The sequence below is a fragment of the Octopus sinensis genome, linkage group LG25 (genome assembly GCF_006345805.1).
Source record: "Octopus sinensis linkage group LG25, ASM634580v1, whole genome shotgun sequence".
Classification (NCBI taxonomy): domain Eukaryota; kingdom Metazoa; phylum Mollusca; class Cephalopoda; order Octopoda; family Octopodidae; genus Octopus; species Octopus sinensis.
In genome coordinates, this window is record NC_043021.1 from 23,608,127 (window position 1) to 23,623,972 (window position 15,846).

Sequence of the window (15,846 nt, forward strand, 5' to 3'; positions counted from 1 at the left end):
ATCAAATGGAAAATCATTTTGAAAACCAGACCCTATATTAATTATTTAAACAAATCTCTTCTATATGATCTCTCGTGAAACTATATCTCTGAAAGAACTTAAGGTCCTCCAAAGTTTACGTAATTTCCGGAACAAATTTTATTCGTTATATCTGCATTTTAAGAAATACATCTTAGCCAAATTCAAAAATTTAAAAACAGGCCACCTGACACATCGTTACCACTAATATCTTTGTTGGTCATTTTTCCCTGAGTAGCTGTATTTCACAAGACTTGTGGTTTTCACAACACGCACACACACACGCACACACATACACACACACACATTTATATACTCATCAAAAGCCCATATGAAAGGTTGTCTCATGGTAATTATTGTGACTTTCGTAGTATTTTGTGTTCTGAAACAACATCCACTTTTAAGTAGGAATAAATATTACCTTTCGATATTAATACTGCTTTTCAAAATAGTAATTATTTCTTAATAAGCCCACTGGCTATTCTCAACGCCAATGCCTGGTTAGATACCGTGATTCTATGTATATCGTTTGCAGAGATATCGCTGTAATCTCCAGGGTTGGAGCGTCTACCATCCACAAATCCAGGGATTGCCAAAATCCCGCGATTTGGTAGCCTTAGCGGTGTCGAGGGCGAGTGATTTAGCTCCTCGCTCGCGATATAAAGAAGAGTGATTTTACGCACCGAAAATCAATATGAGAATTTCTCTCATGATAACTCTCGCAGTATTTTGTGTCCTAACACAACGTCCACTTTTAACAGATTGATGCACACAAGTTTCCAAGCAGCTATGACGAACTTAGTAACAAAAGTCCTGTCATGTCACGTCACCTATTTCCACAGCGTCTCGGAATTAATACGGTTCTTAAGGCCTGGATGAATGAAGTACACAATTGAAGGCCATATATGTTTCAGCAAGACAGCATCTTCTCTACAAGGCTAATTCATCTTGAGAATGGTTGCAAGATAATACTTACGATCATGTGACCGGATGACTCTTGGAGATTCTCCAAGAATCATGAGGTTTTAATTCAATGGACTACTAGGATTGGAGTATTGTAGAGATCGAAACCAATCGACTCAATTTCCACAGCTTGGCTGAATTTCACCAATACCCGGATGATGCTCGAAATGAATAACCATTTTAGGCAGGCAAGTGAACGATTGTGTTCGTGCATTAAAGAAGTCGTCGAAGCTGAAGGCGGATTTATAAAATAATCTCATAAGAAAGCTTATCAAGAACATCTGCGCAAATTATCTTAAAATATATTCTTTCTTTGCTAGATTAGAGATTGTTTTTTATTAAACCTCCAAATAAGTCCTCAGAAATCTCACACATCTTGTTTGTCTGTCTATCTATCTATCTATATATATATATATATATATATATATATATATATATATATATATATATATATATATATATATATATATATATATATATATATATATATATATATATATATATCTGTATGTCTGTCTATCTATCTATCTATCTAGCTATCTATCTATCTATCTATCTATCTATCTATCTAACTATCTATCTATCTGACTCTCTGTCTATCTATCTATCTATCTATTTATCTATCTATCTGTCGATTTTTCTATCTATCTATCTATCTATCTATCTATCTACCACTTCCCTAGAAAATAGATAGCAGCCATTTTTATTAGTAATGTTTTGAACTGAAATTATTGCATTGTGATTGAATAAATGCAGCACTTACATATTTTTCCTATACATCTGATGCAACAGTTTATCTACTGACACCAAATGATGGAAAGCAACTCAATGAATACACAGGTTCGTGAATATCCCTGCTTGACTCCTGAATACAGTTGATGGATAGGTTTCCCACTCTCTCCATTCAAATTGTTCCTCTAAGGAACATGAGTTACGCTTATCATCTATATATTACATTATTTAATATAATATAGACTAACAGCTTGTCATGTCTGTCTATCTATCTATCTATCTATCTATCTATCTATCTATCTATCTATCTATCTATCTATGTATCTACCTATCTAGCTATCTATCTATGATACACACATATATGCATATTCATACATATCCACATATCCATTGGCAAATATACATATACATATATGTATGTACATATATGTATATATATACGTCTATGTATTTACATAAATGCATAAACATGTATATATATTTATGTCTATATATCTATATGCCTATACACACACACGCTTATATATATATATATATATGAAAGCAGGAGAGAGCTAAACGAAACCACTGACAGCTGACATCATCGATAGACTTGGAGAAAGGAACTTGAAGAGAGAAGATCACGATCTTAGCAACAGAAGACACTGTATCTAAGCGAAGAGAAAGAAATACGAAGTATGTGGAAGCTTTTCTCAATTATTTTACTGCAATGGGCATTAACCTCTCAAGGATTTTATTTTCGGACTGAACTCGATTGGGAAGCAGAGGAAAAACCCCAAGCAGGTTAGTGTATTGCAGTATGACCGTATGTATATATATATATATATGTTTGTTGAAATGGAAAGATGAATTATCTTGTTACGGATTATTCAAAAGTTTAACTGATACCTGGGTAGCAAAAATCACAGCAGAAAAAACATATATATATATAGACGCCATGATAGATCGTTAGCCACTACACACATTTTTTCTCCCCGGGTTTCTCTCCCTTTTTTGTGTCCCTCTCTGTAGAAGAGCGTAGGCTCGAAATGTAAAAGACTTTTCTATTTCTGAGCGTTATACTAATATAGCTGTTTGTTCTATACATATCAGTATATATGTATGTAAGTATGCGTAGGTATATGAATATATATTTATGTATATAAGTGTGATTGTGTGTATATGTATATATATATGTATATGCACATGTAACTATAATGATATTCGAGGGGCAGCTGATAATGGAGGTATGTTGGACTGTTGGTATGGCTGATTTTGTATATGTAGAATAGTATTACAACACATCCTTTTGATATATATATATATATATATATATATATATATATATATACATACATATATATATATATATATTATATATACATAACTAACAAGGTTGCAAAAGCAAAGGCAATTTAAAAATATATATATGATAGATGAATGGAAATTAAAACCGGGGCGTGTCAGATATTAAGGCAGTATGACTCTCCCAAGACACAAACAAGATTTATAAAAATATACGTATATATATATATATTTATTTAATGTAGTCATTGCTATGGCCGGTCAAAAAGTTATCATTGATTTCGGGTTTATTATCGTTCTAAGCAATAAAGACGACCTTTGGGCCCAAGGCACATAGCCCCTTTTCCTAATGAAACTAGAATTAGAGTTTTGGCTAGTCAGTCAAAGAAAAGAAAAACAACAACAAAACCACCTGAAACTAAAGACTTAGTAGCGAAAACTCCTTCCAGACAAGATGGAGGTATCTTCCTTTGATCGGTTCCAGTTGTGTCACAAAAGATTCAGCTGATATACGATTTCCGTTTACTAATCAACGAGCGGGGAATTTTATATCTCTTTTACAACTGGCTGACCCAGACACTATTCTTAGCTCCACAAGTAATAAAGTTATGTACCTCCGACCAGCACCTCTGATGTGTCGTCTATATTGATAAGAAATAATAGACAAGAATCCAATGGTATCTTTCTGACCGGTCATAAACGATGACTACATAACATAAAATATTACTGCTGAAAAAATGTTTAGAGTGTGCCTTTTTTCCCCACTTATGAACAACTGAACGATGCACACACACACACACACACACACACACACTAGCAGAAATACTCGGCGTTGTCCGGGTTAAAGAAAACAATCAAATTTTAAAATGCCGTCTAGATTACGCAGGTCTCAACAGCTGGTAGCTGAGATACCAGCTTCCTACAACTCTGCAACCCATGCCAGCATGGAATAATAGACGTTAAGTGAAATGTGAAAAGAAAGTTTTCAACTCCTGTATGTAAAGTAAATACAATTTCGTCTAACTTATTGCGCAACCAAAATCAGTTACAGATTATACACAACGAAAAGCCGTGCGTAGAGTACACACACACACACTACGAATATATCACGTTATTGTTTCACTTTTATACGCACAGATATACATTGACGCATGTCAGTCGAAAAGTGAAAATGTAATAATTTAACACTCAATGGTCTTCTTACATTTCTGTATATGACCAATTCATGTAAGTAAGTCTTCATATACTGTGTCTTTCTGTTCTGTGATGTTTATCACTGAGAATGCAAAGGTTCTTTTCATTTCCATCCCCAGAACATCCAACATACAGCTGACCACATGAGAAGCAAGTTTGAAGGAAGTTAAGTCCCACCACCTTTTGAGATTGACCTTCAGCTTTGTTGATAGACATTGCAAAGCTTAGTTTGACAGGAAACTGCAGTCTCCTGAACTGAAAGTGGAGATCATTTGAGATGACAAGTATCATTGGAATGAAGACATTCCATGTTGCCATGATGGAGAAGAGGTTTCTCAGCTGCAGAGGAGACTTGCACATTTGTGCCTCTGTCGGAGTGACTTCCCATTGTGCATCATCTTCCAGAAGACCTCTGAGATGTCGAGCCCGGCGCTATGTTTGACATACTGTGTTATCAACCATATGTAAGGTTGTAAATGATGTGGGTCCCTTGACATGGTGTAACAGAAGCCTTAGATAGTAGCACTCTGAGTAGTTGGGATGGACAACATAGACCCTGCCAAGTATGTCTGATTTCTAGATTCCCAGATGATGTATGGGTGCACCAAGAGCACATTTGTTTCGGTACCAGGTATAGAACTGTAGAACTTCATTGTATAGCCGTCTTGTAGCAAATTAATCATCTTGACAGAGCTTGAAGAATGATGTGAGTGTGGTATTTTGGGGAACTGCCATTTTTAGTTGGACTGTGTCCGTCAGTGTGCTGTCTCTGAGATGGAGGACAATGTCACGCTTGTCATGTTCTTGCCCTATCAGAAGCACAGCTATTTCATTTGCTGTTGGTACATTAAACCTCCCTCCATGCTGACCAGATGGTTTCTTGTCTGATCTGATATCTACCTTGTAATCCATGGAGTCAGGTGGAATTGTTTCAAGTGCAGTCTTCAAGCTTCTGATCAGGTGTGTTGTTGTTGTTATGCAACAGCTTCTGCAGAGACACTACAATGTTCATCCTGATTCCGGAAATGTTCTTACACCTCTCTTACCCTTCTTGTTGAGAATCACCCATAAAAATATATTTGAAGGAATTATGGTGATTCATTTGACAGAGGTATTAGAGAACCAATCCGATGATACATCTGACCGTGGACCTTAAAAGTTTGCAAGAATCCTGGCTCAGTTATATCGCTTGTGGATCTAAATGATGTCATCTGTAGTGCAGCACTGCACTGTCTACTTTCGTTTTGGAAGTGCTTGAGATCTTGGTCAGTTGATGACAACAATTTCTTCAATAGCTTTGGAGGTTGGGGGATTGCAGGGAGTTTAACCTTTCCACCACTGCAGCCCAGTGCAGGTGTCTCTCCAGACTACTTCTTTGCTTTACAATGTATGCATTCAGTTGTCATTGCACCAATGGAGACTCTAGTGTGATATGCATAATGAACGGCTGGATCATAATTGAAAGCTGCTTCATAGATGTTGCTCCTCGGAGCTGTTGCAACTCCTCTTCGTTCTGCCGAGGAGATCCTATTCGTTGTTAGTCGTGCATACCACTGTTAATTACTTTGAGATGCGCTGACTTTTGTAGTGCACAGTCTGTTCATTTCTTGGCACGCTTCAGTTTCTGCCGCTATCTCTTTTTTTCCTCGGCAGAGACATTCTTTTCGCTGACCTTGATATTGTAGATAATTTGGCATAACTACAGATTTCTAACCCCATCAGACATTGTATGATCATTACTTTCAGAAAACTGGATATTTTTTAATGAACTTTTCTACGAATATGTGATATATCATGTAGATCTCGAATATACAAAATTTTACCTTTGTTATATCAAAACCCATTCACAAATCATCTCTTCGCATAACAATAAGTTGTTAAGTAATAAAGATAATAGCATTGATATTATTAACACTAACCATTCTTTGAACAATAATAACAACAATATTAGTATTTCTGATATAAATTCGAATCGTATTCGTTTCCTTCTCAGAAATTCTAAGACTGGAAACACTGCTTATCAATGTAAAATCACTTCCGGTTCTGCTGTCTACTTTTACACATGTAGTTCTTCATCTCGGTCGTCGAAAAGAATATCTAAGCATTACTCTACATTTAGATATATCAAAAAATGCAACAATACTGGGCTTAGTCAATTAATTTACTCTCTAAAAGAATATAATAGAGAATTCCATTTGGAATGAAAAATTCTATCTAGATCCTTCCCATATGACAAAGGCAAATCTTTTTGTCCTCACTGTAACGAAGAACAATTTCTCATCCTTTTCTCGGAGAAAACTCTTTTAAACACGTTTAAAGAACACGTTTATCGTTGTAAACATTGGTAAAAACATACCTTTAGTTCCTATGAGTAATTTCTACCAATTTATAACATTCAACCTTTCACTGTCTTCTTACATTTATTTTCCACTACATATAACTATTTCCACACTTTTAAGATTTATTCTCATTCATATACCGTACCATGTTTCTCCACTGTTAATTTTCTGTTAATATCTTTCTTTCTTCTCCTTCTCTAAATTACCTTTGACGTTAAATCTATTAACGGGTTTTTTTCTCTTCTTTTCGCTGACGAGATGACTGCATTGTTATACATCATTTTTATTCCCTCTGGCATAATCTCAATGCTTCTTCGAAACATATGTTAGAAGTAAAAATGGTTTGAATAACACCTGCGATTGACTCCATTTCTTAATTCATCTGTTATACATTTATATATATGTGTGGCTATATGTATGTGTATATATATATATATGTATATATATATATATATATATATATATATATATATATATATATATATATATATATATATATATGTATGTATTTACATATACATATATATACGTATATATATATATATATATATAGTATATATGTATATATAAATATATAATATATATATATATATATATATATATATATATATATAAATGCGGTGAGCTGGCAGAAACGTTAGCACGCCGGGCGAAATGCGTAGCCGTATTTCGTCTGCCGTTACGTTCTGAGTTCAAATTCCGCCGAGGTCGATTTTGACTTTCATCCTTTCGTGGTCGATAAATAAAGTACCAGTTACGCACTGGGGTCGATGTAATCGACTTAATCCCTTTGTCTGTCCTTGTTTGTCCCCTCTATGTCTAGCCCCTTGTGGGCAGTAAAGAAATATATATATATATATATATATACACACATACATACATGTACACATACATACACATACATACACACACATATATACATACACGTATGTATGTACATATAAACATACATACATACATACATACATACATGCATGCATGTATACATACTTGCGTATACATACAGCGATTAAACAAAATGCAAATACCTTACTAAATGGAGGTTTGTTATTGAATTCGGAGTTAATTGATGTTTGACATCAATCACAACTTTGAAACGTCAAGGAATTGGATCGCACTGGTTCTATCCTGTTGCTAATGAAGTTTTGAGCTTTAGCTCTTTCAGCGACATGATGGAGGAAGTAGTTCCTACATGCTGCACCAAAATGCAGCATATGTGCAGCGGCATGGCTGTGTGGCCTGAAACTTGCTTTCCAATCACGTGGTTCATGGTTTGGTCTCACTGTATGGCACGTGCGTTCATAATCAATCGAAGACTGTTTGATTTCGTTATTTTTCTTCTTTTTGCCTATGTGAGTTACAAATATTGTTTATCTGTGGAGTCATGTAAGTAGTAAAAAGAAATGAGCAGTCTTCTGGCGGCTATTTCTAAATTTTCGTAATGCGGTGAAGCAACTTGTTGTTTAACCTTTAATTATATATTATATATATATATATATATATATCTATATATATAATATATATATATATATATATATATATATATATATATATATACGACGGGCTTCTTTAAGTTTCCGTCTACCACAGCTTTGATCGGGCCGAAGCTAAGTAGAAAACACTTGCCAAACGTGCCATACAGTGAGACTAAACCATGAACCACGTGATTGGAAAGCAAGTTTCAGGCCACACAGCCATGCCGCTGCACATATGCTGCACTTTGGTGCAGCATGTAGGAACTACTTCCTCCATCATGTCGCTGAAAGAGCTAAAGCTCAAAACTTCATTAGCAACAGGATAGAACCTCAGGATACATATACAACTAAAAATAAGGGTGCCTGAGAGACACGACCATGCCGAAATAGCAGTCAAAACCCTGACTTTAAAAACCACGTTAAATGTTCATATCGTACCATGAGATAAGACAGAGGGACAAAATAGACTAGCAAAAAGATATTATTGAATAATTCAAGATCCAGGATTTCTGGTTTTGCTTTAAATAAGCTTTACCGTCATCGGATGAATATATCAGAAGTTCATAAATACAGATATATATATGCAGAACAAACGTTATACTTACATATACGAACGTCCATACACACATATATATGCACGTTTTTAAAGTCAGGGTTTTGACTGCTATTTCGGCATGGTGGTGTCTCTCAGACACCCTTATTTTTATTTGTAAAAAAATTATTACCTTTGTACGGTATTTTTTCAATTGATAATATCGATATTCAAATATCGATATTATCCTTATTTATAAATATATATATTTTTTTTTTTTTCTCTCTCCTTCTTTCTGTGTTTCTTCTCTGTGTATCTTTCTGCTGAAGAGCGTAGGCTCGAAACGTTAAAGACTTGTTTTATTTATACTCCTGAGCGCCATACTAATACAATTGTTTCTTTGTATTCCACCTGCCTTCGTCTTTTGTTTATTTCCGTAAACCTGCCTTCGTCTTTTGTTTATTTTCATAAAGCTACCCGTTATATATATATATATATATATACATATATATATATATATATATATATATATATATATATATATAGATACAGATATATGTATATATGTATGTATATGTATATGTATATATATATATACATATATATATATATATACATATGTTTATGTATGTGTATGTGTATGTGTGTGTGTGCGTGCGTGTGTTTGTGTCTGTTGTCGCACACCACCCAACACCATTCAGAAGTTTGGGTCTTCGCTTCTATATACTACATAGTTTTTGTTGCCTTAGATATGAAATAATGGTTTATTCAAAGTAGTCGCCCTCATTTTCCACCACGGCCTCAAGACGACTCCAAAGCCTAGCGCATGCGTCAACTCACTGAGTCTGTGGGAAGATCTTCAAGCACTTTCTTGAACTTGGTCACTAGCTCGGCCATGGTGCTACAGGCGGTGCAGATGGTATCTTTCTCAACCGCTCCCCACACATAATAATCCATGGTATTAAAATTGAGGGAATTAGAAGTCCAGAAATTGGGTCTGGTGAAGTCGTAAAGTTGTAAAGGTTCTCCGATTTCAGACTTTCCGGAGGTGTGGCAAGGAATCGCATTCTGTGGGCCACACATATGGCATTTCAGTAGAACCCTCCCAAGACAGATTTTCAACCACAGTTTCCAGCAGCTTCATATAAGCGTCTGAATTGAGCCTAAGGCCCTGTTCTGGCGTGCTGGCGCAGTTAGAACGCTTGTTGTGTCGTCCACGTCTTTGTATCTCCGTTGCAGTTGTCCGTCACTTCTTTCAGCCTTTATAATGTTCACAGAGCATTGAGCAGAAGTCATGATGTCAGTATTCTGACACCCGGCACGAGTCGTCAATATACAGGGAACTCTTCTCTAATGTTCAAATGGCTTCCAGTCCTCCATATCAGTAAACTTTTTCTCAACATGCTCACCAACGCCGTTGACTGTTCACTGCTACATTAAGTTGTTCATGGAAAACAGAAGACATAAAAATTGTCAAATTTACCCCGAACACCCTATATGTTTGATCAGCGCCGCTTTAGAAGTAACCTCTAATACAACAATAACAACAAGAACAACATCCTACTTTTTCTTTTCTCCATTTTTCAGATGTCACTAAGGAATGCTTGCAATACAGTAAGGATTTGGACTGCAGGTTCTATGAATGCTTAGAAGAAAGATTTCCCTGTGGACACGGCGTGCAAAAGGGTCAATCGCGTGCTCATTGTGTGAAAATCAACGAAAGAGCAAATAAATTGACTGAAGTGGTAGGTCAAACTTCTGATTTGAATCGTGCGTGAGAAATAGTAAGAGAGAGAGTGAGAGAGAGTGAGAGAGAGAGAGAGAGACAGGAATAGGGAAAGTGAAAGTGTGAGGGGGAGAGATAGGGTGAGAGCATGAAGAGAGAGTTAAGAGGAAGGAGGATGTCATGTTTTATTATCATTATTATATCGTGAGGCGGCAAGCTGGCAGATACTTTAGCACGCCGAACGAAATGCTTTGCGGTATTTCGTCTGTCTTTTATCGAAAATTTATTGGTGGAATGTGTTCGTAAGTTTCTGTTAATTGTTGTCTCTCTTGTTGTGCCTATTGTTGGACTTATTGTTTAAAAATTGTATTATAATTTTCTTTCGAAAGCTATCTGTGGTTTTTCCCTGTAGAGGAATACATAAATTGCCGGCAAGATGCCTAAAGTGTGTCTTCCTCGGGTGAAGATTCATCGACCGAGCGGGGAGCAAGGAAGATAGAAAGTTTAATTTGTGATAACATTTCTGATGTTTCGGAAAATGAATTCCCTGCACTAACAAAAGTTACGGATACCAAAAGAAATATAGAAGCAAAGACCATTGAAAATGAAGAAAGAAAAAGTTTTACGTCAGCAGCTGGTAGTGGAACGCGACAGCTGTCAACTGACAAAAAAGAATTATCAAAATACAAGGAAATGATAACAGAATGAGATGGAGTGATAAAAGTGGAAATACCAGGAGAAGAATTAACGGAGGAAAAAATAGAAAATTATTATTTTTTAAGATATTCTGCATAAAAGCTCGTAGAATTTACAAGATATGTGAGTAAAAAAAATTTTAAAATGTTTAAAACCCATCTGGCAGGACATTACATATCTAGCCAGAGGGAAGAAGTTTGGAAATATCGTGGTGAGGTTCAAGAACGCAGAAACGGCACAACAACACTCTGTAAAATCTTTAGAGTCGGAAGACACAAAGTTAATCCTAATTTACATGGGAATGAGAACATCAAAGGTGAGAACACAAAGAATTCCACCTGGATTAAACCGAGACCAAAAGAAAAAATAATTAAAAAAGCAGCCAAGAGAGATACATCGAGGATGGCGGAGGGGGTGACGAAAGGAGGAATTGCTGCACTATAATAATAATAATACTGGAATATGGCGCCAGTACGGCAAGTCTACAAAACTTCCGTATAAACTGCATTTTTAGTTTTTCTCTGGGGGATGAAGGTATGTAAACTGTTCCTACTACCCACTCTTGAGCAGCCAGCGTACAGTTAGCCGTGTGAAAAGCCTGGTTCGTCTAAGTAAAGTTCAACGACAGACTGCGACTGACCTGGGACTTATTAATGGATATGACGTAACTGAGTCTAATCGGAAACTGCACTCTGCGGAATGTGAACGGTAAGTCAGCAGCCGAAGGTTCAAGCGGAATTCGCGGTATGAAGACGTTTTGACCTTTACCACAGAAAGTCATAATCGTTGCTTCAATGACATTGGGAAATAATTTTGTGATAACAGTGTCTGAACCGTTGCATAACATCGGTGGAATTCCTTATCAGCATAACAGGGTTAACTACTTTAAGAGTAAGAACTAGCAGTATCGCCCGGCGTTGCTCGGGTTTCTAAGGGAAATAACAATATAAGCATTTTTAGAGAGTTATAGCCAAGAAAACCCAAAAAATGCATTAAAATGGGAAAAAAATTATGGTAAATTTTTTTAAATCGTTGACTCATCGTAGACATTTTTAGAGAGTTACTTCCCTTATATAATAGCGAAAAAATGCATTAAAATGGAAAAAAATGATGGTAATTTATTTTTTTAAATCGTAGACTCATCGTAGACGCGCGCTAATACCCAGAAGGGCCCGATATAAATCACGACTATAAGATACCCGGTTTTGGTTAAACTGCACTGCAAAATGTGGGAGTAGTTAGGAATCTAAATCGTAGGAGACAGACACACAACTTCTCTTTTATATATAAAGATATGTGGAATTACAGCCGAAGGCTCCAAGGAATTCAAACTCTGACCCACACACATGCGCACGAACGAACAAAAAGAACACAGTGTGAATAACGGACAGAGTCAACAACTACTGAAAAGGTTGCAACACGTAACAAAAATTTTAGAAAAATAAAAAGGAAATAAGTGGAACGTCTCCCGGTGAGTGTGTTAAATTATAAGGCACTAAAAGAGAATGAACCTCTCCATACACAACATAATATGCTTCAACACACGAACTCACATAAAGAATCTTGCAAACCAAATCCAAAAACGAAGTATTACTACTACTACTACCACTAAAAATAATAATAATAATAACAACAACAACAACAACAACAACAACAACAATAATAATAATAATGATAATAATAATAATAATAATAATAATAATAATAATGATAATGATATTGATAATAATAATAATATTAATAATAATTATAATTATAATTATAATAATAGACCTGATGTAGAACCAGGCAGTAGCTCTCGTGGCTTCTGATCTTAACTGATTGGAAGTGTTATCATATACATTATTTTGTCTTGGTATAAAATATGGGCTATAGCAAATATTCTGCTCAATACCACAGACTTGCTTGTCAGTTGTTTGACCTTAACCAGTTGAGCATGTCCCTTAGTGGCTGACGATATGTGCATCTCTGATCACGAGCAGAAGTAGTGGGAGAGCATCATAGCCATGTGTTGAGAGGGATTCTTTGGGGTCTGAATAATTCACCTCTGGAAACATGGGTGGTTCTTTCAACATCCTTAAACAACCCTTATTCAGGGACCGTTTGAGCGGGATGGGCTACTCAACCTGAAGAAAATTCTAACTGGGCCCCACCTGCAAGGTCATGTGCTGTTTATCTTGATATGAGATCACCATGTCGCGCACATATGGTTGTGATGCATGTGCCTTGTGTACCCTTATCAGACGGGTAGCCATGATGGGTATATTGGGCTTCGTATATTTTACCCCGGTGTCACTTTGATGGCATGCACAGCTCTCTCACTCAATTATAATAATAATAATAATAATAATAATAATAATAATAATAATAATAATAATAATAATAATAAAGTGGCGAATCGTTAGCATCCCGTGCAAAATTTTAAGCGGTATTTCGCCCATCTTCACGTCCTGAGTTCAAATTCCACCGAGGTTGATTTTGCCATTCATCGTTTCGGGGTCGATAAATTAAGTACCAGTCAAGTCCCATAATTTCAGGGTTTGTGTTTATAGTAGAAAGGATTATTATTATTATTAATATTATTATCATTATTATTATTTTTATTATTATTATTACTATTATTTTTATTATTATTGTTATTATTATTATTATTATTATTATTATTATTATTATTATTATTATTATTATCATCATTATTATTATTATCATTATTAATATTATTATTATTAGTAGTAGTAGTAGTAGTAGTAGTAGTAGAAGTAGTAGTAGTATATTAGTTTGTTAAGGCGATGAGCTGGCCAAATCGTTAATACGCCGGGCAAAATGCTGAGCTAAAATTCCGCCGAGGTCGACTTTGCCTTTCATCCTTTCAGAGTGGATAAATAAATTCCAGCTGATCATTGGGGTCGATGTAATCGACTAGTTTTCTCCCCCAATATTTCAAGCTTTGCGCCTGTAATAGAACGACTATTATTATTTTTGTTTTACTCAATAAATACGTAATTCTACTTCAGTTTTCTAATATTCCATACATTAAGTATGTTGACAATCAAATTATCTTTTATTTAACAAGTAGGTGGCAACCCTAACCATTCAGGACACGGCCGTCACTCTGAGAGGTACTTTCAAAATACCCGCATCACCTTCTTTGTTATGGTACATTTCACTGCTACCATAAACCCATCATTTCTCGTTACTTAGATTTATAACGTTTTTATAAGTCAGGCATTATGCACTGACCGAGTGTCTCTGTTTTTCCATTCATCCCTTCACTATTTTTTATAATCAATACATTATCGTATGAGAAGGTGCATAGCACAGTGGTTAGAGAGTCGGGCCCACAAGCATGAGGTAGTGAGTTCGACTCCCAGACCGAGGCGTGTGTTGTGTTCTTGTGCAAGACCCTTTATTTCACGTTCCTACAGTTCACTCAGCTGTAGAAATGAGTTGCGACCTCAGTGGTGCCAAGCTGTATCGGCTTTTCCTTTGGCATGGAAAAAGGAGGCAGGTATGCATAGCTGACTGCTTATCTTCCATAAACAACCCTGCCCATTCTTGTGCTTTGGGGGGGGGGCAACTTTCTAAGTGCAGACCCATGGTCATTCATGACCGAAGGTTTTTTTTTACCCTTCCTTCTACGCGCCATCATTAACTTATCTATTCTTTACTCCGCCAGATTAGAGAGACAAAGAATTGGGGTCTTTGTTATCTACTTGGCCTCCATTCCTCTCAAAATTACTGCTCTTTTGTTAAAAGTAGATAGAATTACTATTCACTCCCCCCAAATAAATAAATAAATAAACAATCCCCCAAAAGTCAATTTTTGCATTCACTAATCACTGTCTAATATTCACAGGGTAAGATCTGGATAAATAGTATCACAAAATGTTTTGTGAAAGAGGCAACAAAAATCTACCAACGTCCGTCAATCGATTGTAAAGAAGCTAACAAAATTGTCCTGGACATACAACAAAAATGTTATACAGACAATGATTTCTGTAATGTTGGCTGGAAGCACCGCAATGATCTGTGGAGAATATTCAGTAAACCCATAACCACGGCCAAAACACAATACTATAAAATGTAAGTATTTGTTATTTTTGTTATTGTTGTTGGCGGTGGTGATAGTAATAGAGGAGGTGGTCGTGGTGGTGGTGGTGGTCGTGGTGGTGGTCGTAGTGGTGGTATTCGTGATGATGGTTGCATTGATCGAGTGAGGGACATCTTGGTGTTGTGGAGGGACATGTAATTGTTGGCGGAGACTCAGTTCAATTTTGCTCGAACATTCAGATGGACGGGTGTCGTTCTGGATATCAGGATATAACATATGTGTGGCTGTGTAGGAAGAAGCTTGCTTCCAAATCACATCGTTCCGGGTTCAGTCCTACTGCATGGCACCTTGGGCAAGTGTCTTCTTCTACAACCTCGAGCCGACCAAATCCTTGAGTGGATTTGATCGGCAGAACCTGAACGAAGCCCGTCGTTTGTATGTGTGTGTATATGTGTGTGTATGTGCGAGTGTATGTGTATCTGTGTGTGTTTGTTTCCCGTATCTGTGTTTTCCCAACCACAACGCACGACTACCGGTGTTGGTGTGTATACGTCCGCATGAATTAGCGGTTCGGCAAAATAGATAGGCTTAAACAATGAGGACTGGTATCGATACTCTCGACTAAAATTCTTCAAGGCGGTGCCACAATATGGCCGCAGCTTAAATGAATGAAACAAGTAAAATATTGAAGATGTCTGTGTCTGGCTGAATAACATGCATTTACTACCCATTCCATCGTGGTGTGACGAATCATTGAGGGATATTCTTTGCTGTTACATGTAAAATTCCCTGCTAACCTCTCAAAGCACCACCTTTGAATATTACGATAACAACGG

General features: G+C 36.3%; 1 protein-coding gene across 1 annotated transcript; it reads left to right on the top strand.

Moving 5' to 3' along the window:
- The first annotated feature begins 2,366 nt into the window (after positions 1-2,366).
- Positions 2,367-15,046, top strand: LOC118767949. The gene is made up of 3 exons (XM_036513438.1): positions 2,367-2,496; positions 10,125-10,282; positions 14,816-15,046. Exons 1-3 carry the CDS (start codon positions 2,391-2,393, stop codon positions 15,044-15,046), a joined length of 495 nt encoding a protein of 164 aa, XP_036369331.1. The 5' UTR covers positions 2,367-2,390.
- The last annotated feature ends 800 nt before the right edge of the window (positions 15,047-15,846 follow it).

Coding starts and splice junctions, on each gene's coding strand:
- LOC118767949 (XM_036513438.1), top strand. CDS start 2,391: ATGTGGAAGCTTTTCTCAATTATTTTACTGCAATGGGCATTAACCTCT. Junction 2,497..10,124: donor AGAGGAAAAACCCCAAGCAG/GTTAGTGTATTG, acceptor TCCATTTTTCAG/ATGTCACTAAGGAATGCTTG. Junction 10,283..14,815: donor CAAATAAATTGACTGAAGTG/GTAGGTCAAACT, acceptor TAATATTCACAG/GGTAAGATCTGGATAAATAG.